General features: G+C 40.7%; 1 protein-coding gene across 1 annotated transcript in view; it reads right to left on the bottom strand.

Annotated features, from left to right (window-relative positions):
• LOC109703899 (laccase-25-like) overlaps positions 1-21071 on the bottom strand; it is a 29392-nt gene extending 8321 nt beyond the window's left edge. The window contains exons 1-4 of the mRNA XM_020224633.1: positions 20821-21071; positions 20069-20220; positions 18790-19037; positions 18231-18350 (exon numbers count right to left, since the gene is read on the bottom strand). Of these exons, the coding sequence (XP_020080222.1) occupies positions 18231-18350; positions 18790-19037; positions 20069-20220; positions 20821-20913 (613 nt within the window). The 5' untranslated portion in view covers positions 20914-21071. The remainder of the gene's footprint in view (positions 1-18230; positions 18351-18789; positions 19038-20068; positions 20221-20820) is intronic.
• Positions 21072-25281: the final 4210 nt, after the last annotated feature.

The raw sequence follows: 25281 nt of genomic DNA, 5'->3' as shown, positions 1-25281 counted from the left end.
AAAGTTGAGAGGCAAAACATTGCTATAGGCAGCGTTAGGAGACAGATCCGTAGAGATACGATTATGAGGATACAGTTGCTTATGCTCTTTCAGTGGCACAAGATACTAAAAAAGAAGGCGAATCTGCCATATATAATCAAACTATTTCTAGTGCTAGTTCTGCAGAGTGGTTGGTGGCGATGAATGAGGAAATAGAGTTTCTCCATAAGAATCGCACATGGGAGTTGATAAAATTGCCTGTAGATAAGAAAATTGTTGGTTGCAAGTGGGTCTTCACGAACAAGGATGGAATCGCCGGTGTTGAAGATTAGAAAGCTCATTTAGTTGCTAAGGGCTACAGTCAAGCAGAAGATGTTGACTCTAATGATATTTTCTCACCCGTCGTGAAGCATACTTTTGTTCATGTTCTTTTATCATTAGTAGCCATGAATGATCTGTAACTTGAGTAGCTTGATATTAAGACAATTCTTCTACATAAAGAACTTGAGGAGCAAATTTATATGAAACAGCCGGAATGATTCATTGTTGAAGGAAAGGAGGATTATATTTGTCTATTAAGGAAATCACTTTATGGTTTAAAGCAGTCTCCTCGACAATGGTACAGGCAATTCATCTCTTTCATGACAGGTCACGGATATTTCAGAAGCAAGCGTAACAATTGCATGTACTTCAGAAAGCTTGATAAAGGATCTTTTATATATTTATTGCTCTATGTTGATAATATATTAATTACTTTCAGCGACATAGTTGAGACAAATAAATTGAAAACATTACTTGAGGATGAGTTTGAGATGAAAGATTTAGGTACTGCTAAGAAAATCGTTGGTATGAAAATTAAGAGGGATGATAAGTCAGGACTACTGCATTTGACATACGAAAAATATATAGAAAAGATTTTAAAGCGTTTTAGGATGATAGATGCAAAATTGATGAGCACTCCTTTTGTGGCACATTTTAACGTTCTGCTAAGTTATCACCGTAATCCGATGATGAGCAGGAGTACATGTCACATGTTCCCTATTTTAGTGCTGTCGGGAACATCATATACGCCATAGTTTGCACACGGTCGTACATCTCCTACGCAGTGAGCATGGTTAGCAGATATATAACCAATCCTGATAAGACTCAATGGTAGGCTGTTAAATAGATTCTGAGATACTTACGAGATAACACTATCACCTATTTTAAGTTTGCAAGGAGTAAGGATGGTGTGGTTGGATATATTGATTCAGATTTTGCAGGTGATTTGGATAGGAGAAAATCACTTTCAAGATATATATTCTCCATTGGTGGATATGCAGTTAGTTGGAAAGTTTTATTTCAACCTATTGTCGCCTTGTCTACGATTGAGACGAAATATATTGCTACGACAGAGAGTGTGAAGGAATCTATGTAACTACGAGGCTTATTTGAAGAGGTTACTTCTTATTGGACGCCGTTGGCTGTTTACTCCGACAGTCAAAGTGTTATTGTAAGGACTGAGATTTTTGCAGTGTAGCTAAACTCTCTGTTGATGATGTTTATGTGTGTAATTTAATTACATAAGCACTCGTCAAGTTTCAGGAGAAACTGAGCTAAAACGGAGAAGTTACGCGATTATTAGTTTTCACTTAAAGTGAATAGTAACTCGATTTTCCGGAGAAGCCGCGGTGAGAAGTTGGCTTCTGGCTCGTACCGGACTCTGTTCATAGCAGTCCAATAGCTCGTTTCGACCGGTTCAGCTATTCTGGAACTAATGACGCTGACGGATTTTGAGTTCGACGCACGGATTTCGAGAAAATCCAAAAATACATGTTTTATATGTATTTTTGTGTGTTTCTTTCGATCAGAACGAAAGGTTGGATTTTGTCGTGAATCCGCGGTCGATCAAGATTAAACGAAATCGCAGCTTTGTTGTCTCCGAGGTGCTGATCGCACCGGTGCAATCCGTTCGTAAATCTGACGGACGGATCTGCGGAGATCGCACGTTGATCGAGGAGAGGTCGGTAGTGGCAAAACGGTATTTTCGCGAAAGTCGCGATATTTTATGTACCGTTTCGCGAGGGATCGCTCGTGGAGGGGCGTTCACGTGTTTTAGTCGTTCGGTGAGGGACTCGGATTGAAATTCTGATGTTTGAGGGGCTTTCTTGCGAGTTGTACTTTGTTTATATTGTAGTTTCTAGGGTTTTGTTCCCCTAACCCTAACCCTAGCCAGCCCCCAGCTACCCTAGTCGCCCCAGCCACCTTCTCCCTTCCCCCTGCCCTCGCTGCACCAGCCCCGGCCGCCGCCGGCTGAGCCCCGGCCGCCGCCGAGCCACCTTCCTTCCCTCTCTCCCTTTCTTTCTCTCTCTCTCTCTCCTCTCGGGTTGTGAGGAAGGCCCGGGGCTGCGCCTCCTGCAGACCCTCCCTCGGTGTCACCCCGTGCTCCGGCGAGCATCCCCGTCGACCGCCGCCGTCGCGCGCGCCGCCGCAGCCGCTCCAGCCGCCTGCAGCAGCCCAGGCCGAGCTCAGGCCGAGCCGGGTTGCCACAGCCGCCAGTGCGTCGCCACCGCCTGGGAACCCTCTCGCCGACGTCCCCCGTGCCCCGGCACCCTGTCCCGCCGGTCGCCGCCGGCCCAGCGAGCCGCCGCCGCCGCCTCGGCCGGCTGCAGCCGTCCAGCCCGAGCCCAGGCCGAGGCAAGCCTGCGGCCTTTTTCTCTGCGCCGCCGCCACCGTGGACCACCCCGGCCGACTTCCCGGAGCCCGGGCACCCCTTCCCGCCGGTCGCCGCCGCCCCGGCGCGCCGCCGTCGCCGCCTCGGCCAGCCGCGGCCACCCCAGCCCGAGCCCAGGCCGATCTCATGTGCGACCTCTTCCCAGCGCCGCCGCCACCTTGGGCCACCCCGGGGTAACTCCCCCGACCTCCTGTAGCCCGCCTCCGCCGTCCCGGAGCTCCCCGGCCGCCGCCGTGGCCGCAGCAACTCCTGGAACCCGAGCTCGATCTCGTGCGGGCTCGGTTTGCTCCGCCGCCGCCGCCCCGCTTCCAGCCGCCACCTGAGGTGAGCACGGTGTTCCTCACCTCCCCCTCACCCGACTCAGGGCCCCGCGCACGCCGTCGTGCCGCCGGAGGCCGGTCGGAGCAAGGTTGCTCCGGCCAAGCCCGAAATGGAGCTTATTGAGTGGGTTTCTCGTTCTGGGCTTCCCGAGCCTCCCCGATCTGTACGGAAGGGAGCACGATGATCCTGGCAAGTTGCTGATCATCGTGCTCACCTTAGTTTCTGTCGGGGAGACTCCGTTCCACTGTTTTGGCGTTGTCGCTCCGTTTCAGCCTGTTTGGCTGCTGTTTTGGGATTGCGCACGCTTATCCGGCGATCCGAGGCTGTCCTGATGCCTCCGGAGGTGAGCACGGTGATCGTTGGTCAGTGCTGATCACAGTGCTCACCTCACTTTGGATCAACAGTGTCCGGTTAGTTCTGTTCGGCGCGATCTTCCCTGACTGCGCGCTAATCGCTGAACCTTCGGGTTGCTCCCGCGCCTCCCACAGCGAGCCGCTGTGCTCCGAATCGTGAGCACGGCCTCCGGTACATCGAGACCTGTCAGTGCGTGTCTCTGTGGACCTTGGGAGTTCTCGGTTTGCGTGATCGAGCCGCTTGATCGCTCAATTTACATAAAATAATGGTATTTTATGTAAGTTGAGGGGCTTTTATGCAATTGTGCATTGTGTGGCTACTGTGGGCAACGTGTGTGAGTGTGTTTGACCTCTGGACTGATTGTCCATGATCCTGTAGTTTTCGCGGAAATCGAAGAGTCGATTTTGGTGCGTTTTTCGGCGAAATTCGCCGAAAGAACGCGATTTCGGTTCGGATCCTTTCCGACGGTGTTTGGTTGCTTCGTGTTTTGTCGCTGAGCCTTGTTGGCTGGTCACCATCGTCATTTTGTGGGTTCGATGAGGATAGGTGAGCGACGGAGGGTTCCGGTGTCGAAATAGACACTTCCGGGAACCCGGATTCGTACGATTATCCGGCGATGATCGTATTGCTGTGTGACCTTGCGTTCGCTGCCAAGGCATCCAAATTGGAATGTTTTGGGGCAGCGGGTGACTCGTGGTATGAGTCGGTGAGTTCGGGACACTTGGTGGGTCCCGACGGCGTCCCGGTGTGGTTTTCGGGACTTCCGGCGAGTTACGGTAATCGGTATTGGGAAACCGATCTTTGTGGAATCGTTTGTGAGGTGGTGGATACTGTGATTATTAGTTGTGGGTTAGATACTAACCCGGTGGACCCTCTATAGGTCCTGTCGACATTCTTTTGCAGTCAGGAGACAGACGCGACATCCGTACAGGTGGGTACTTCGATCCGACGTCGGTACAGTGGTGCACGCTTGGTGACGGTTTCTTACCCTTACTCTTCTGTTGTTACTATCGCATAGTATATTGAGCCTTGCACCCTTGTTTATTCGTTATACTCTACTCGTTGTTTGCATGCTTAGTATCCTGAGTAGGAGTAGAGTAGTTCTATCTACATGCGTATCTGTTGACCTAGTTGGTCTGTTGTTGCATTCTGTATCTGTTGACCTAGTTGGTCTGTTGTTGCATTCTGTATCTGTTGACCTAGTTGGTCTGTTGTTGCATTCTGTATCTGTTGACCTAGTTGGTCTGTTGTTGCATTCTGTATCTGTTGACCTAGTTGGTCTGTTGTTGCATTCTGTATCTGTTGACCTAGTTGGTCTGTTGTTGCATTCTGTATCTGTTGACCTAGTTGGTCTGTTGTTGCATTCTGTATCTGTTGACCTAGTTGGTCTGTTGTTGCATTCTGTATCTGTTGACCTAGTTGGTCTGTTGTTGCATTCTGTATCTGTTGACCTAGTTGGTCTGTTGTTGCATTCTGTATCTGTTGACCTAGTTGGTCTGTTGTTGCATTCTGTATCTGTTGACCTAGTTGGTCTGTTGTTGCATTCTGTATCTGTTGACCTAGTTGGTCTGTTGTTGCATTCTGTATCTGTTGACCTAGTTGGTCTGTTGTTGCATTCAGTATCTGTTGACCTAGTTGGTCTGTTGTTGCATTCAGTATCTGTTGACCTAGTTGGTTGGTTGTGCATTCCGTATCTGTTGACCTGGTTGGTCAGTTCTCGTACTTCGTATCAGTGACCTTGCTGGTCGGTTGGACTCTGTGGACCTTGGGTCCAGGTAACACATTGACTCTCTCGTCATGTGTTTCGATCTGGTTGATCGAGGTTCGGCGTTGTACGTCCTTGTTTCTGGCTTCGGCCTAGGCACCGGTTTCAGCCGGTTTTTGTATTGAGCATACCATCATGACTTAGTCACAGCACTTGGGGGTATTCACGACACCGGATCGGTTTGGCCACCGATCGGAGGTGTACTTATCCGGATGGGTCGTCCTGTGGGGCGGGTGAATCAGGTCGGTGCAGGTTAGTGACAGGCAGCGCTTGAGGTCTGCGGACCAATATAGCAGGTACTAGATTGGGTATATTTGGACTTCTTGTCCGGTTGATGCATATAACTATAGTAGCGGTTGTTGCTTGTATACCTTCAGTTCTTTCATTACATAGTCTTGTTACATGTATACATTCAGTTGTCCATTACAGTAGCGGTAGTTGTACTTCTTTCGTATATATGTCTCTTTCATTCACTATTATTGCTACTGTATTTCTACTGACCCGTACTGTTGTTTAGCTCTTCCTGATCCGGTGAGTACTCCTCGCCTTCATCGGCTTGCGGTACCCACTGGGAGGGGAGACATGTTTACATGTTCTCACCTCCCCCACTATTTTTCAGGTATCGCCGGCGGTGAGAGTTGAGACGAGACGTGAGACACGTTCGTAGTGGTCGCTAGAGCTTCCGACTCAGGTTATTCGGTTTAGTTTCTACCCTTACTGTCCTGTTGATATAGCTTAGATAGTTTATATGGTTCAGTTAGCTGATCTTTATGATTGTTTGAATGTTGGTGATCTGGTTTTGGTAGATCTGGGGATGCTTTCGTTATTTATGCATGTAAACTAAGGTTTGTGGATTTGGATATTGATTTTATGGATATCGGATTTTTTTGTATTTACATATCGTGGTTTTCTACCCCTCGAGGTAGTCGGTTTTCAAAATAGAGTTTCCGTGTGGGAAACAGTTTTAAAAAGGTTTTCGAATGGTTTTTATGAATGAATGAATTAGAGTTTAAAAACAAAAGCTTCCGTGTGGGGAGCACTTTTAAATAGGATGTTTGTTGTATTGTGCATTGCATCATCCAGCGCCTAAGGAGTGCTTAGAGGCATGCATCATTCTAAGGATTGTTAGCTGTATGGAAATGCATATCATGCCTTGGTTGTTGATTGGTAAATGTAGATTGTGGTTGTGATCCTGTTGTATCGTTGGTACGCCGTGCAAATACAAAGGAGACTCTGTCCGAGTGGACAGAGGAACTTTGTATTTGTGGCGGGTCTGTACGTCGCGTGGGCCAGGTTGAAAAAAAAAAAAAAATGGCACGTTTTCCGCAACTCTATTTTAAAAAGGCTTTTAAAATCGGCCCCGGGGCGTGACAGTTATTCATTTATCTAAAGATTATATATTTCATGAGAGGACAAAGCACATGGATATAAAGTTTCACTTTATTTGGGATGTGATTGGAAAGCGCATAGTGACAGTTAAGAAGATTGATACTAAGGACGTTCCTGTGGACATGCTTACTAAGTCTCTTACTATTGTCAAATTCAAGCATTGTTTGGATTTGGTGGCAGTTGGCAGCACTTGAGACACTATTAGGCGTTTGGAGAAAATGGAGCATTATGGAGAATTAAGAAGCATGGAGGCGAATTAAATTCTAAGTGGAGTTCTGTGGCGACCTCGACATAGTAGCTAAACTACAAATTAAATCAAGATGGAGCTTGTTATAAATTGGTTTAGATTTTTAGTTATCTAAATTAAATGTAAATCCTAGTTTAATTAGGAAAAGATATAATTTAGATTTAATTTGGCCTATATGAATTGCAAGAAGAAGTCTAATTCTAATTCAATTAGAATTTGACTCTTTCTTCAGAGCTATATATTATATATATATATATACATGCTATGGTGAAACTAATGATGTCGCGACTCTAATTAAGCCTTAAATGTTAGAGAGAGCCAAGCCAAGTCATGTTGGTCCGTACGTTCAAGGAGCCGTAGCCCTAATAAGATGCCATGCTAATTAATTAAGGAGAGGTAATTCTTATGTTCGTACACTCATGGTAGCACCGGCGTGGTGTGCATTGGTGAGAGCCGAGTGACTTTGAAGTTGCTTGTACGGATGAGAATTGCGGCGTTTCAGATCTAATTAAAGTTTTGGTCTTTTGAGAGATTATCTCTGTTCTCCATTTAGTATTTGTTCCGTCCTCATCCGTGGATGTAGGCCGTGTCCTCGTCCGTGGATGTAGGCCGATGACTGAACAACATAAATTTCGGTGTATTCTTTTCTTCTTTTTTTTTTCCTGCATTAATTATTTTTTTGAATGTAATTTTTATCGTGCCGATTTTTACAATATATATATAGAGCAAGCTGGCTGTTGTACTTTTAAGAGCATGAAAACTGTTGTGCTCTTAAGAGCACGAAGGCCTTCGTACTCCTAAGCCGTTATCGATGAAAAAATTTTATAATCGGCGATCGGCTCTGTAAAACTTGATTTAACGTATTTGAAATATTTATAAAATAAAATTTATACTTTTTCGATATCAATACTTATTGGTCGAAACAGTTGAATATAAATAACTTTTAATGGTTAATGTTTTTCGTTCCCAAGTTGATAGTGTAAAAAAATCGAATTAGATGATATTTTAACAGAAAAATTTGCATACATTTTATAACAAGATCAATATTTCTAATAAAAAATTTTAGTGCTATATCACTACTTTTTGTGAGATTTTTATTTTTAGCTGTTGATTTTGAACTGATTCAATCACTTAGTAAATAATATCGAAAAATTATATAATTTATTTTCTTGACACTTCGAATATATTAGATCAAGTCTAATGAAATGTATCATCAATTTGAAAATTCTATCATCGAAAACGGTTTAGGAGTACGGAGGCCTCCATGCTCCTAATTGCACAACAATCTTACTCTCTCTCTNATAATGAATAAGATAAACAATAAAAACAAGATCTTCAACCACTCTAATCATACTAGAACTAATTCTTTCCCTAATACAATTTAGGGGATAAAAATCTAATCAAAATAGACTCTAATTTGAATGAATCTTGTTTCTACCTAAATTTCCAAATTAAGTCAAGCAATTTGAATATTCCTCCAATGACTCCAAATGTCTAGAAAATTATATATATACTTACCTTGTTTCTCTTTCGCACCTTATCACATCATTTTTGTATGACCAAGAGTCCAACAGAAGAGTTAAAAATGTCTTTTTAAGAAAGAGTCAATGATAGAAATTTGTATGGCCAACAAATAATGTTCCTGGCTTTTCTTTCTCCTGTTAAAATCATGATAGGGATTCATATGACCAGGAAAAAAAAATCTTAGGGTAAATTACACTTTTGGTCCTCAAATTATAATGTTTGTGATCGACATTTTGATTTTCAAAGTTTAATTTATGATAACTTCTGGTTAAAACTTCATAAATTATTACAATCAAACTACAGAATCTAATTTATTTGTCTAACTATTAACGTATTGCCGTTGTGGACGTAACGTGACATCTTGCTTATTGTCCTGTCATCATTCATAACAATATCACATCATTTGCATATTTGCGACACATTAATATTTATTCAACTAAATTGGGATGTGGAGTTTGATTGCAACAACTTAGATAATTCGAGTGACACATTGTAACAAATTAAAGTTTGAGGATCAAATCGTATAGCGTATCTCATGGTTTGAGACAAAATTGTAATTTAGCTTTTTTGTTTCTAAGGCACCTTCTAAAGATTCTTTTTCTAGTCATATGAATCCCTATCATGATTTTGATAGAGAAACAAGAAACCTAAAAACATTGTTTGTTGCCATACAAATTCCTATCATTGACCCTTCCTTCAAAGAATAGGTATTTAAGGGAGGACAACGGATCGGATACGGTCGAATATTTGATGAAACGATACCTGCATTTTTTTTTTAATATAAATTCGGATGGGTATATATTTCAAATGCTAGATTTTCGTTATTATATCTGCTAAAAATGAATTTGGGTACGACCAAATACTTCGTAGGATTTGAATATGGATCTGATTTGTATTTGGGTATTATTTTAATCAGAATCAACGTACTTAATAGTTGTATATCTATTAGGATTTACCATAAATGTTATATATATGGCTAAGCTATCACAATTCACATGAAAGGTTTGATAATGGTATGGAGTCATAATTCTCCTGTAGGTCCTACAAGGAAAATTAAGCTACAATTGCGTGTTTTTCATGGTCACATAAAAGGAGTGTTTAGGATTACGGTGAATTTTGATTTTTAAAAGTGAATTTTGCTAAAAAGGCTGATTTTTTAAATTAAAAACTTATTCTAAATAGGCCAATTTGCATAAAAAATCCACTTATTTTGGGTTTTTGTAAAATCGGGCCACCTTTTTCGTTTTTGCAGATTCGGTCCGCTTTTTCAGCAAACTGACCAAAATACCCTTATTACTTTTTCTCTTTCCTCTTTCTCTCTCCTCTTCGTTCTCTCGTTATTTTTTTTTTCCGCCGGAAAAAAAAAGCGAAGCCAGGCGAAGCAATTTTTTCTTCTCTTTTTCTTTTTCTTCTTCTTCTTCCTCCTGCTGGAGCACTTTTTTTTTTCCCCTCTTCTTCTTCTTCTTCTTCTTCTTCTTCCTGTAAGAGCACGGGGCGCGCCACGACGACTTCTGGCCTTGCTAAGCGGCGTCCACCCGGCGGCGTTCTGCAGGGAGGGGTCGGCACCGGCGACCGCGGGCGCCGCGGCGATGGTGGGGGCGCGCGGGAGGCGCGCGGCGAGGTGGAGCGGGGTGTCGCAGCCGGGGACGTCGCGCCGGTCGAGGGCGGCGGTCACGCGCGCCGCCCGGCGCTCCGCTCGGGCGGCGTCGGCCGCCGTCGCGATCTCCGACGGCTGTTTCTTCTTCTTCGTAATGGTGTAATGGTGCACGCGGGCCGGTGCACGCAGCGACGACGGGCGGGCACGCGGGCGCGCTGCGACTGCTTCTTCTTCGTCGTAATAGTGTAATGGTGCACCATTACACCATTAATGGTGTAATGGTGTAATTACACCATTAATGGTGCAATGGTTACACCATTAATGGTGTAATCTCACCATTAATGGTGTGCACCATTACACCATTAATGGTGAAATTACACCATTACACCATTAATGGTGTAATGGTGTAATTACACCATTAACGGTGCACGCGGCCCACGGAGCGGAGCCGCGGACTCATTAGGCACCAGGCCGCAAACCATCATCTCTATAAAGAGCATAAGAGCCTCTCGAGGCAAATCGTTCTTTACAAACCTGGCGATCATAGAGTTCCAAGAAACGACATTTCTCTCAGGCATTGCGTCGAACACCTCGTAAGCAGAATCGATGTCCCCGGACTTCACGAACCCATCAAGCAAAGTGTTCCAGGAGACAACGTTCCTATTGGGCATTTTATCGAACAACTGCTGAGCAGCATCAATCCGACCACAGAGGGCGTACATGCGCATGAGAGAAGTGGATACGTGGACATCATTGGTGGGGACGAACTCGGATTTCACGATCATGCAGTGGATTTGCTCGCCCTCGTCAACGGCCGAGAGATGCGCGCACGCTTTGAGGGCGAGGGGGAAGGTGAACTTATCGGGAGAACAAGTGCGGAGCATGGAGTTGAATAGGAGGAGGGTGGAGTCGGGGCGATGGGATTCGACATGGGCTCGGATGAGGACGTTGTAGCGGGAAAAAAAAAATAACGAGAGAGCCGGAGTCGGCTGCGCGCTTCGACGAGTTGAATAGGAGGAGAGCGGAGTCGGAGCCGGCTGCGCGCTTCGAGGAGGCCCTCGGCCGGCTGCGCCCAGCGGAGCTCCACCCCCGGCTCCGCTCCGCGGGGCGCGTGCACCGTTAATGGTGTAATTACACCATTGCACCATTAATGGTGCAATGGTGTAATTTCACCATTAATGGTGCAATGGTTACACCATTAATGGTGTAATTTCACCATTAATGGTGTAATGGTGCACCATTACACCATTACGACGAAGAAGAAGCAGCCGCAGTGCGCCCTCGTGCTCGCCCGCCGCCGCTGCGTGCACCGGCTCGCGTGCACCATTACACCATTACGAAGAAGAAGAAGCAGCCGTCAGAGATCGCGACGGTGGCCGACGTCGCCCGAGCGGAGCGCCGGGCAGCGCGCGTGACCGCCGCCCTCGACCGGCGCGACGTCCCCGGCTGCGACACCCCGCTCCACCTCGCCGCCCGCCTCCCGCGCGCCCCCACCCTCGCCGCGGCGCGCGCGGTCGCCGGTGCCGACCCCTCCCTGCAGAACGCCGCCGGGTGGACGCCGCTTAGCAAGGCCAGAAGTCGTCGTGGCGCTCCCCGTGCTCTTACAGGAAGAAGAAGAAGAAGAAGAAGAAGAAGAGGGAAAAAAAAGTGCTCCAGCAGGAGGAGGAAGAAGAAGAAAAAGAAAAAGAATGAGAGAAAAAAAAAAAAAGAACACGCCCGACGGGTCCGCGGCGGAAAAAAAAAAGAACGAGAGAACGAAGAGGAGAGAGAAAGAGGAAAGAGAAAAAGTAATAAGGGTATTTTGGTCAGTTTGCTGAAAAAGCGGACCGAATCCCCTCACGGGTTTTTTTTTTTTTTTCCCCCCACTCAAACGATAAAGTTTTGTATTTATTACCTCCCTCCACTATCTAAAAAATTATCACCGATACCAAAATCTACATATACTTGGGATTGAATCTATATACCCACCCATTTTTGAACCGGAAAAACGTATTTTTTAAATAAATAAAACCCGAAAACGTTTTAGCCTGGTGGAAAAAGCAAAAATATNAGGTGGAGATAGAGGGCACGCTTCGGCGTCCTCACCATCGCGCGGGCACGCTTCGGCGCGCAGGGGCGCCGGCGCACGCTGCGGCGCGCGCTGCCGCGGGCCGCGGGTGCGCGGGGGGACGCGGCGCGCGGGCGCACGCGGCGCGGGGGCACGCTTCGCGCGGGCGCGCTCGGCGCACTCTGCGCAGGGGCACGCTTTGAGCGGGCGCGCATGGCGCATGCGGTCTGCTTCTTCTTCGTCGTCGACGATGACGACAACGACGATGGTGGAGACGAAGGTGGAGAAGACGAAGATGGTGGAGACGACGATGGTGGAGAAGACGAAGATGGTGGAGACGACGATGGTGGAGACGACGACGACGTGGGCGTGCTGCGGCTGCTTCTTCTTCGTCGTAATGGTGTAATGGTGCACCATTACACCATTAATGGTGTAATGGTGTAATTACACCATTAATGGTGCAATGGTTACAACATTAATGGTGTAATTTCACCATTACACCATTAATGGTGTAATGGTGGTGCACCATTACACCATTAATGGTGTATGGTGCACCATTAATGGTGTAATGGTGTACCATTCCGCAGTCAGCGAAGCTGCGGAAGCGGCGGCGGTACCCGAGGAGCGCGACGTTCACCTCCTGCGTCTGGAGCAGCACCCTTTATTCTCCCCATTTTGTTTTTTCATCTTTTTTTTTATTTTTGTTTTTCTCCCCATTTTCTCTTTCTCTCATCATCATCATCATCTTCTTGGGTGTTTTTTTTTAAAATTTTAAATTTTTTAGTTTAAAGGTTTCTCTGAGGGGGGCGAGCGCTAAGAAGATCACGCGCGACGTCCTCCTCCAGAAGGTCTCCCACGAGCGTGGAGGACGGTGGCAGCGGAGGAGGAGCCTACGGCGTGGCCGCGGCGCCGGTGCGGGCCAGCCCGGCGGCTGCGTCGCGGAGGCGGTCGACGCTGTCGGCCATGTTCTCGAGGCAATGGCGGACGGGGCCAGAGCCGGAGCCGAAGCGGGGGGGACGGCGGCGAGGCCGGAAGTCGCCGTGGCGTGCCCCGTGTTCTTACAGGAAGAAGAAGAAGAAGGAGAAGAAGGGAAGAAAAAATTGCTCCGCCTGACCTCCGCTTTTTTTTTCCGGCTGAAAAAAAATTAAAAGAACGAGAGAACGAAGAGGAGAGAGAAAGAGGAAAGAGAAAAAGTAATAAGGGTATTTTGGTCAGTTTGCTGAAAAAGTGGACCGAATCTGCAAAAACGAAAAAGTTGGTTCGATTTTGCAAAAGCCCAAAATAAATAAATTTTTTATGCAAAAAGGCCAAAACAAAATGATGAATCATTCAAAAATATTTGATTTATTATTGAAATGGAAATTAGTATGAACCTCTATAATTTTGCTAGAAAGTTTTGGTTTAAAAACAGTGTGATGAAAAAAAAATGAAACAATGGTATTTATGGGAAAGTTTTGAGTGGTTTACATTGTAATGAGTCAATCCGGAATTCAAAATCGGATTGAGCCATAAATGAATTGGACCATTTTCATTCCATAGTAGCATGAAAATCGAAATCAGATTCTTGTAGAATAAACAACAAGTATCAAAATTAATAATCTTATTTTGATTTCGTAGTCTAATTTTGTGAAAGAAACAAGCCCTAAGTATGTCCGCATGTGGCTTAGGCATCTCAATAAATAGAATCGGGTAAGAACCGAAAGTCATATTCTTCAACTTGATGTTTTTAAATATTTTTACATCTTCCCAACAAACTACATAATTAATTTTCTTGGCAGACCGAACCGTTCCTAACATAAGTGATAAAGGACTTCGTGGTTGGAACCTGAGGTCGCATGTGACGCCCCAACTTCCCAGGGGGTCACTCATCTTAGGACTACTCCCGTCTTAAGACGCTTAACTCTCTTAACCTCTTATGCTTTGCCACCACCTAAAATGCTTAAGTCGGATTAAGAGTTTAGCCTTATTATATCTTATATATAGGACTATGTGGAGTCTCACAATTTTCCCCTCTTTAAGCCTTGACGTCCCCGTCAGGCTCAGACTTACAAGTACCAGGCAATATGAGACTTGTCTCGCTAGCCTAAACCGACTTTGTGGGGGAGCAACGCTCTACCCATAATAGTCAACAGCATGAAAGCCTCGCTCTTCCCGCTCTACAATTCTAGCTCAGCCGAGACTCATCTCACACACTTCCGGCTGGTAATTGGCTTTGATACCAACTATGACGCCCCAACTTCCCACGGGGTCACCCATCCTAGGACTACTCCTGTCCTAGGACGCTTAACTTTCTTAACCTCTTAAGTCTTGCCACCACGCAAAATACTTAAGCCAGGTTCAGAATTTAGCCCTATTACATCTTATATATAGGACTACCTGAGGTCTCACATCGCAAGTTCAAATCCTAATTGATTCACATTTCTAGCTAAGTTTATTTGTAAAAGGGTTAATTACACCAATGGTCCCTAACCTTTACACTATTTTTCAACTTAGTCCCCAATCATTTTTTTTTTGCAATCAAGTCCCTAATCTTTAATTTGATTTCATTTCAATTAAGTCCCAGCCGTTAGATAGCTGTTAAAATTAACGAAAAATGCCACGTCAGCTCTACGTTAGCGCCACGGAGGCGCCATGTCAGCGTCACGGTGGCGCTGTGTCAGCAGATTGCAAAAAAAAAGAAAGGTTGTGTACCAAATTGAAAAATGGTGCAAAAGTTGAGGACCAATGGTGTAATTAACCCATTAAATTTATAAATTCAAAAAAAAATTTAATTTAAGATTTAAATTTTAAAATTTAAATTTTGATTTTGAATTCAAATTTAAATTGGAATTCAAATTCCGATTTTGTATTTAATTTTAAATTTTAAATTTTAAATTCAAATTCACATTTGGAATTCTAAATTCTAATTTAATTTCAAACTTCGATTTGAAATTTCAAATTCAAAATGTGAATTTGAATTCGAAATTTAAATTCAAATTTAGAATTGAAATCAAATCTTAAATTCAAATTTAAATTTTAAATTCAAATTTAAAATTTAAAATCAAAATTTTGATTATGATTTTAAATTTAAATTCATATTTTAAATTTAAATTTCAGTTTCAAAACTTTAATTTTAAATGTAAATTGAAATATCAAAATCAAAATCAAAATTTAAGTTTGAATTCAAAATTTCAGATTCAATAAATTTAAATTTAAAATTTGAATTGTCAATTCAAATTTTATTCAGTTTTAAATTTCAAATATCAAAATTACTAATTCTCGTTTAGTTTACATTTTAATTTTTTAATATTTTTTGAATTTAAATTTAAAATTTGATTTTTTTTAGGATAAAATGAAAAATGTGCAAAGTTTAGGGCCCTAAATTGACATGCAAAGGTTGCCACATAAGACGCTGGGACTGTGGCGATTTAAGTTAATTTTATAAAATTTTTAACGTTTGACTAAATTGTACTAATAATCACAGCATTAGCACATTGCAAAAAAGTGGAGATCAGAAAAATTGTGAAGTTGGACACCGGTGTAAATTCCCTTTGTAAAAAGAAATAAACACAGCCTTTTGATCGTTGTCTTTTAATTTAACCAAGGAACTTTCAAAAATTTTGATAATTACAACAGCCTTTTGATCACTTATAGTTGTATGTAATCGTGTTAAGTTTTTTAGGAATAAAGAAATATATTTTAATTCTAAACAAAGAAGCAATGAGATACGCAACTTCCTGTTCTTCATCCTAGCATTTTAACTATGAATACTAGATAGAAAAACATAATTTTTTGTTTCTCTGAAGTTATACAAAATTCATTTAGCAAAACATGAGACAAAACAGCTGTTCAAGTCATAATTTGTTCAAAGAAGAGGCCTAGTAAATTATTCGATAAAATTAGAATATCTAATCATTAAAAAAAATTAAATTTTTCTCAAAAAAAAAAAAATCTAATCATTAAAATTAAAAGTTCGAAGTCTGTTTACAAAAAATGCTAACGTTAAGAGATATTGCACCTTTTTTTTTAGGACAAACTTCAAATTGCCCCCCCCCGGGTTTAGCTCATTTTTTCTTTGCTACGCCGTGGTTCAAAATGATTTCTCTTTGCACCCCCGTGGTTTAGCTCATTTTTACTTTACTACCCTATGTTTCTGAAAGTTACATTTTGCCTCCTCTGATTTAGAGCAATTTTTCACTTTACATCATGTCTACTTTTAAAAAGGGTTCATTTCAATATTCCCTACAAGCATAGTGAATGATAAATCATTCTTACAAAGTTCAACTTCATATATTGTTCCTGTAAAAGTCCTGAATTTTCAATATATCTTCTACCGTTAGAATTCATTAGAAATATAGTTAATCATAAGATTAAATATTTAATCTGGTTAGTTGTTTACATTTTTATCCTCTTATTTTACATTGTTATAGCTTTTGGAGGGATATATTTGTGATGATCCAAATTAAAAAAATAAACAGTTCTCTAACAGTAACAAACCATAGGATATATTGAAAACATTAGACTTTTGTAGGACAATATATGAAAAGTTAAAATTTAGGAATATATTGTATTCACTATATTTGCAGGAGACTTGTATAAAATAACCTTTTAAAAAATTTTGCTTCCCACCCTATTTCATTATAGATTTTTTGATAAACTAAAGATTAAACAACAGAATAGCAAACTTGAAATGTTTAAAATAAGATGGCAAAAAAAAATAAACTAAATCACTGGGGGCAATTTGAAGTTTTACTTTTAATATTTTTGTATAATTCATTTTATTTATTGATATTTTCTAGAGAATTTTACTCGTAAAAGAGAAAAGATGAGAGAGAGAGAGAGAGAGAGAGAGAGGGGGGGGGGGGGGTTTAAAAGCTAAGGGCGGTAATTTTGGTCGGTAGTATTTGAGATCTAGACCAGAAATCGGAGAAAGTTACTCGCATTGTTAGTGTTTAGATTCAGAATTGACATTCCAATTTTCATTTCTAAGAAAATTTGAATCCCTCAAAAGTGACCCCCACCATAGAGGTGGGAGTCAACTTTAATTCTGAAGTGATTGAGAATTTTTTTTTTTCGCCAACAACTATTTAAATTCGAATATAAATCTAAATATAAATTTCTTTGATCAAATAACAATCACGAATTTGAATTTGAAATATAAATTTAAAATTTAATTTTTAATTTTTTAAATTTAAATTTAGAAGTTCTAAATTTAAATTTTTTTACTTTGACTTTGAACTTGAATTGTATATTCAAATTTTAAGTTCAAATTTGAATTTAAATTTTGATTACAAATATTAATAACAAATTTAAATTTAATAAAAATTTTAATTTGAACATAATTCTAATTTCGATTCCTCTTGTGAACCAAATAAATTATTATTTTATTATACCGTTTACGATTCCGGCCCTTTCTCATTCCTTTCTCATTCCTTTAAAAGTGATAGGTTCGGAAATAAGAGGGAGAATAAACCCTTCTTCCCCATTTTGTTCCCAAACACTACATTTGGTACTCGAGAGCAATTCTCGAGTTTTTGGAATAAGTTGGTAAAGGGCTGGACCTACTGTTCCACCCTTTTCCTAGAACAAACTTGTTCCCAGGTGGGAACAAAGTTAATTAAAATCTAAATTTAATTTTAATATCGTATTAAATTATTAATTAATCTAATTAATATATTTAAATTATTATTTATTGCTTAAATAATAAAATAATTAATTAATTTATTATTTATAATGAATTATTAATAACGTAATGTATTTATCCATAAACTAATTAATATTTATATCGACCAATCATTAATTAATAATATACTAACTAATTAAAAAGTTAAAATATTTTTTATATTTATTTAATTAATTAATATATTTTATTACCTTAAACAATATCTGCAGCTAATAAATTTATTAATTTATTAAATTATTTTTAAGTAATATTTGTATGTTAATTAATTAGATAAAATAATTTTAAATTAAAATTATGAAATTACTCATATTCCCATTGTTCCAATTTAATCATCTAAATCTAAACACTATTTAACTTATTTTCTAGAAATAATCAAATTTTAATCCAAATGCAAAATTGGTCTAATTCCTGCCTATACCTAAACTTATATTTATTTCTGAAATAAGCGGTTCTTGCTTAATTATATCCGAACCAAATGCAACCTTACTGATTTTTATTTTTTTTTTAAACCAAACGTGTCCTAAACATGGTCAGCTTTGGTTCAAAAGATCTGTCTATATATAGACTAAAATAGAAATGTAAGGTACTCTATTCATGTTAATCTTGGAGCATCAAAACTATATAAAACTAACCAGAACAATTGTAGAGGTCTCCGGGGTATCCATTTATGGTAAATGCATCAGAAATGGTGGAGAAGATGCTCCTCATAACCTCTTCTTCCGCCTTGACCACATTCGCGCTCCACCACTCTCCTGCACATTTATATTTTTCAAATTAGGATTAAAAGAAAGCAACATCCTATAATATAAACTAATTACGTACGAAGCAAAAGGAAACATGCATCAAGGGATCGAACTATATAATAATCTAATAAGTGGAGAAAGGGAGAGAGCTGCAAAATAATCTTAGTTGAATGATACATACGTACGTCACTGGAGGAGATCGAGGATCAATTCCGACTTCTGAGTTCTCACTATTATTATTATTATTATTTTTTTGAAAAAAAGAAAAGAACCCACGTGACATGTTCTCTAAATACTGTTACACTTTGCCCGAATGCTAAATAATATAATAATGGATAGATAATTAATTGTTTCTATATTGTATTGACAACACCTACATTATTTCTGCATAGTAGTAATTAATTAATAATATGCTAGCTAGAGTCAATTAAAAGCGATCGCATCGTACCGAGGACGATGGTGACTTCGTCGTCGGGTTTGGGGAAGGGGAGTGCTTCAGTGCCCCCCTTGGGTCTGATGATGAGAGGTCCATGGACGGTCACCCGGTGGTAGGAGACATGAGCGTGCCACCACAGTGTGCCCTCTTGGCCCGTCACATTGAATCTGTAGGTTAACCGTTTTCCAGGCCGTATCGGACACTGCGTTACCATATTCGCCCCATCAGCCCAAGCACTTCCCAGCTGAAATACTCCGTGCCTACAAAACAATAGTAAATTAAATAAATTGCTTTAATTTATATACATACATATATTTTATAGCGTGAATACCGGCACACCAAGAGCATATTTGGCTGAAAGATTTGAGATTTGGAGTAAGAATCAGAATTATTTATTTTCATTACTTTTGTTTGGTTTGAAAAAATAATATTTTAATTTTTATTTCGGAAGGAATCTCATTTTCTAAAGTGATTCCCACTATGAAGCGAAAATAAAAATAGAAGCTTTTTCTTAATTTTTTCTCACTAACAACTATTTAAATTTAAATATCAACATATTTTAAAATTTAGAATAAATTATAATTTTCAATTTGAACCTGAATTACATATTCAAAATTTTAAGTTGTAATTTTGTAAGTTTAAATTTAAATTCTTATATAGTTTTGATGTTTGAATTTGGATACAACTCTAAATTTTGATTTTGAAGTCTTTTGACAATACCCACATATATATATATATATATATTCGGAGGGTCTAATATCACTTGAATTTTTGAGCATCATCTTCCAACCATCACAAGAAGGTAACAATGTGGGGCATTTTGATCAATGCAAATTTTCTCATTAAGCTTTTATTTTTCAAATTTATTTCTCGTCATGACAAAATTTTGAAATTCTTTCGCCCACTTATTGACGACTGTAAACTGACTGTAATTTTCTCGCCGTTGAAACTATTTAGGATGGTAAAAATAAAATATACAACTTTATAAAATTGTTGAAGATCCTAAAATTTATACTTTTACATAAAAAGGCAAAAGGGATAAGAGAGGAAAATGAAGGTGAAAATCGATGGCTTGAAAATTTTCAGAAAATTTTCAAGGTGCGTAGAATAAATACTTTACAAATTAAGGGTCAATTCCGGGTAGTGGATAAAGAGGGAGAACTGCGCAAACTTCTTTTTAATTCATAATTTTTAAATTGAAAGGGACATGCAAGTTTGCTATCTGTGTGTAATTTTACTACTTCCGCAAGAACTTGTGAGATTTGAATAATATTGTATTGAGTTAATTTACCAGTGAATCGTCATGTCGAACGGCGATTCATTGATGACGTGAACTACAACGGAATCGCCCTCGGTGACTTGTATTGCCGGCCCCGGATATTGGTCGTTCACCGCGAGGATCACTTTCTCCTTGCACATGCGGCTTACGGTCAGGTTCCTTATCTAAAAAACGAGTAAGGCAATCGAACGTTACCGGCAACTTCAACTTAGTGGTAATTACGATCTTGAAACAGCAAATCATTAAGAAAGGCAATTTTGAAGTAGACCGGCCCCTCAAACAGATCAGCAATTCTGAAGTAGACCGGCCCCTCAACTTTCGTTTCAATTAATCATTGGCATTTCTGTATTTCAGTTAATGTAATTTGTCATGTTGAGCTGTTTCTAAAAAAATTAGCAGCTCCGTCAGCTGTATATAAATCGTTAGTACTTCCAATTCTATTTACGAATAAGTTGTTGGAACCATTAAATTTAACCGAACCGAAGCACTCTTGAATTTAGTAGCATTTTTTTTTTTTTTTTTTTCAAATGATTCGACTAAAATCACTCAAATCAAAGAAAATAAAACTATGGTTACAGGGAAAAAAAAGATATATATATATATATATCTGATCGAGTGGGTGATTTCACATGGCCTGTAGTTGAGGAGTAGTCTTCATACACCTCGACCGAAAAAAAAAAAAAAAAAACAGAAAAGAAGCATGTCTAGCTGGTTTCGGAGTTAAGTTAAGAGAGAATCAAGCAAAAGGAGCTGAAAGGATTTACATGGAAAGTGTGCTCCACGGTTGCTGCATTTGCCTGCGAGCCGATGAATGTGAGAGCAAATAATGCGAAGGCGAAGACGGTCGGCGGCATCATTTCTAATCAAAGATGGAAAAGCTAACTAGAGATGACACAGAGAGAGAAAAGAATGAGCCTACACTCTTGAGAGGAGGCCGATGGATGAGGTTGGAGGAAGGAAGAACCAACCAATTGTAAGGTTTGAACTTCCTTTCCTGCGCTCAATAGAGTTAATATTGGGACTGCGCACATATATAGAAACGCAAATATGTTTGAGAGCCGACGGACGGAATCAATTAGTGCGCTCACGTTGAATAAAATAAGATCTACCAATTCACTGGTCAGAGGCTCGAGATTTGAACCCCACCACGCCATGTCAGGAAAAAAAAAAAAGAGCTTACCGTGGTAATAAATAAAAAATAAAATCAAACTTTTGTCCGCTTGTGTGCTAATGCGAAAAGGTTTGGTAAAATAGTTATAAAAAATTAGAGAATTTATTAAGTCATGAGGCTATTGATTTTTTCATAAAATAATTGTTACGCCTCGGGAACCAGCGGAAGCTCGCCCGGTGCGTGTCCAAACCCGCCATATGCCTACAACATATAAGGCGTCTACAACAAAGCGATAAATAAAACAAAAGTAAACAAACATCTAGTGATATCAGAGAATGAATACAACTAAATTCTAATGATAAGTGAAAATATAAAAGAACTAAACAATTAACATAATACATAAAATAGATACATCACAAGATCGCAATACAAGATATTAGATATACAAAAATGATGGTCTCTACACATAGGGTACAAAACTCTCTCTCTCCAACTAAAACAAAAGGAGAGATAAACCACTTAAAAGTAAAGCTTCTCACTATCTAGGTAGAGGCGACACCCTTGCCGCGGTCCCTAACCTCTTCCGTAGTGAAAAGCTCTGTAAACAAAAATAATAAAACAAAGGGCGTGAGAACTATTAATCAATAGTTTCCAGTGGGTAAGCCGTCGACATCAGTGAAATCCAGCACTAGGTCATGGAGGCATAAATAGTATGATTTAACATTTAACGGAAATAAACAACATATGTAATGGGCATGTAACAAATTTTACTAGCCTACTATGTCTCTACTTGCATGAGTTTCACATGTATAAGTGTTATTCTAATATGAATGAGTATATACAACTAGTATGCACTAACTAGTATAATGTCTACATTTCACTTTTGTTCAACCTTGTTCCAATCATGTAGGACCTGCACAAGTGTAATCCGGCTTGTGTCGTGCCTAATGGCCCCGTGGTATTCAATATTCCCACTCTAGGAATGAGCCTCCCCTACGGTATCCCATTTCGGCGCACAATCCCTCACGGGCGAACTTATGTCGCGTTGACTATCTCCGGAGCGCCGGCTTATGGGGAATGACCCTCACAAGCATGTGCGAATGAGTACAATGGCAAGCAAGCGTATTCATCCGTCTCAAATCCAATGTCATCATGTCTAAAATATGATATGAAGCTAATAACCCAATGGCCTATCACTATGTCATCAAGTAAGAGTTTAACCATTTACTAAGTTGAATGCCACTTTATGACATTAATGTCCACTATGTCAAGCATGAGTTCTATGTCCAAGAGCATGCTATACTTATTATTTTCACTAAATGAAACATGATTTCAAGCCATATAAAAGAATGCCATTCACTTGTATGATTACTATATACTTGTCTCTCTACTACATAGAGGTGAAATAACATGATACATGACATATACATTTTAAGCATTCTAAAATTCACATATACTTTATCTAGCATGATTTTTTATTTTTACAATAAAGAATATAACATAGAGCGAGTTCACCTATTTCGGTGAGGTCAAACCCACCGAGAACTCCTCGTATCCCCTTCGTTTGCATGAACGAGGATGCCCACTAGTCTTCTAGCTCTTTCATGAAAATTCTAAGAGGGTTAGGGGCAACGAACGAACACCCCACGAGCTCATCTTTAACCAACCCATAAAGAGGTAAAAATTTACCTTATATGGTGAAGAACCCTCCCAATCTCCAAATGGAAGCTAGAATACTTCTAATCCAACCTAAAGAAAAGTAAGAGAACCATGAATTAAGCCCCTAAGGCTCTACCAAGAAAAACCCCAAAAGAAACCCTAATTTCAAAACTAGATTTTTATTCACAAAAAACCACCAAATCATGATCCAAATGAGAGATTTAAGTTACTAACCTCTCAACAAGCTCCAAACCAAGCTAGGAATGTGCTAGGATTGGAAATCTTTCCTCAAACAAGCTCCAATCCTTGCTCCAAGGCTTCTCCAATGGTGGGAAAACCACCAATATGCAATCCTTGCTCTAAGGCTTCTCCAAATCCAAAGCAAAAGAGAGGAAAAAAGCAAGAAAAATAAAAAGGAAACCCACATCTTCTCCTTCTCTGATTGCAACACAAAAAGGCCCCCCTCAAAGGGGTAGGGTGCTATTTAAAGAAATGCTACAATCTCAAAAAAACCCCTAAAAAACGTGCAGACTGCATCTGCACTGCTTATCGGTACGCGGGCTGGAGTACCGATACCTCGCAACAGTACGCGCAAACCCGAGCCTCGGTCAAGCGAGAAAATACACAGGGTACCGATACCCTCGTGATGCAGTACCGGTACTAGGTCCAGTACCGGTACCCGGACGATGCAGTACCGGTACTCTGCCTCGCAGAGCTCAACCCTAGAGCATCCCAAAACCTGCATTTTAGAGGTTTTGTGCTAAGTACCCATTCTTGCTCCTCGGGACGCGAGTTATAGGTCGGAACACAATCAAAGACTCCAGAAAATTCGAAAAGGCTCAGAACACTAATCAAACACTCGAACCTTGCAATTTGCTAAAATTTAGTGTGTTATATTCTTCCCTCCTAAAAAGGAGTTTCGTTCGCGAAACGAAAAAGCAAGTTACCTCAAGATTTCATCTGAAAAAGATGTGGGTAGCGCTTCTGCAGTGCGCTATCCAACTCCCACGTGGCCTCGCGTTCATTGTAGTTGCTCCAAAGAACCTTCACATAAGGAATATCGCGATTCCGAAGCTTCTTCACCTCGCGAGCCAAAATTCGCACAGGTTGCTCTTCAAAGCTCAAGGCATCCCTCAGCTCTAAAGGTAAAGCATCCAAGACGTGAGCCGGATCGAAAATGTACTTCCGAAGGACTGAAACATGAAATATATCGTGCACTCCCGATAGATTCGGTGGTAAAGCAAGCCGATACGTTACCGGACCTACACACTCCAAAATCTCATAGGGTCTAATAAACCCGAGGCTCAACTTTCCCTGTATGCCAAATCTTCTTATTCCCTTAGTCGGCGAGACCTTTAAGAATATATGATCTCCAACCTAGAATTCCAAATGGCATCGACGCTTATCAGCATAACTGCTTTGCCTACTTTGAGCCGTCAACAATCGCCCTCTAGCGAGGCGAACCTTATCTTCTACTTCCTGGAGCACATAAGGGCCTAAAGTGAATCTCTTGCCAACTTCACTTAAATGAAGAGGTGATCTACACTTTCGTCCATAAAGTACTTCGAAGGGTGCCATCTTGATGCTTGCTTCATAACTATTGTGATAAGCAAACTCTGCCATCGGTAAATGCTGCGACCATCCTTCCTGGAAGTGTCATGCCCCGAGACCCAGCGGAGGCCCGCCCGGTGCGTGTCCAGACCCACCATATGCCCGCAACATATAAGGCGTCTACAACAAAGCAATAAATAAAACCAAGATAGACAAGTATCTAGAGATATCAGAGCAAGAATACAACTAAATTTCTAATAACAAGTAGGAGCAATAAATACTAACAACTATTATAATCCAAAAGTAGATAGGTACATCAAGAGATCCATAAGGATACAACTAAATACAAAATTGTGGTCTCTATACATCGGGTACAAAAACTCTCACTCTCTACAATAAAAACAAAAATAGAGAGTCAACCACCTAGCGTAGAACTCCTCGCACTCTAGCTAGTCGCGACACCCTTGCCGCGGTCCCTAGCCTCTCCTGGGGTGGAAGGCTCTGAAATAAAAACAACAACACAGAGGGTATGAGAACTATTAATAAATAGTTTCTAGTGGGTGTTAAGGATTTTATAGGTTGGCGAATTTCGTAAAGTTGTTTGGAGTCTTGAAGAGTTGATCGCAGAAGATTTCGAGAAAAGATTCAAATTAGAGGACAAAGACTTATTCAGAAAGATCGACACCTAAGGTATGTAGAAAAAATCATTTGTGGTGAAGTTACGTGATTAAAATAAGTTCAGAAGGCTTAGATTGTTTTTAAACATATTTACTGAACTTTCTTGTGTTCTGGGACCGGTCTCTGAAATGGAGAGACCGGTTCCCCCAAGGTCCTCACTGCGTAATTCCTGATGCAACCGGTCCCCTGTGATGAGAGACCGGTTCCCGAACCTTGGTGGTTCTGT

The sequence above is a fragment of the Ananas comosus genome, unplaced genomic scaffold (genome assembly GCF_001540865.1).
Source record: "Ananas comosus cultivar F153 unplaced genomic scaffold, ASM154086v1, whole genome shotgun sequence".
Classification (NCBI taxonomy): Eukaryota; Viridiplantae; Streptophyta; class Magnoliopsida; order Poales; family Bromeliaceae; genus Ananas; species Ananas comosus.
This window is presented reverse-complemented; position numbering and strand designations above follow the sequence as displayed.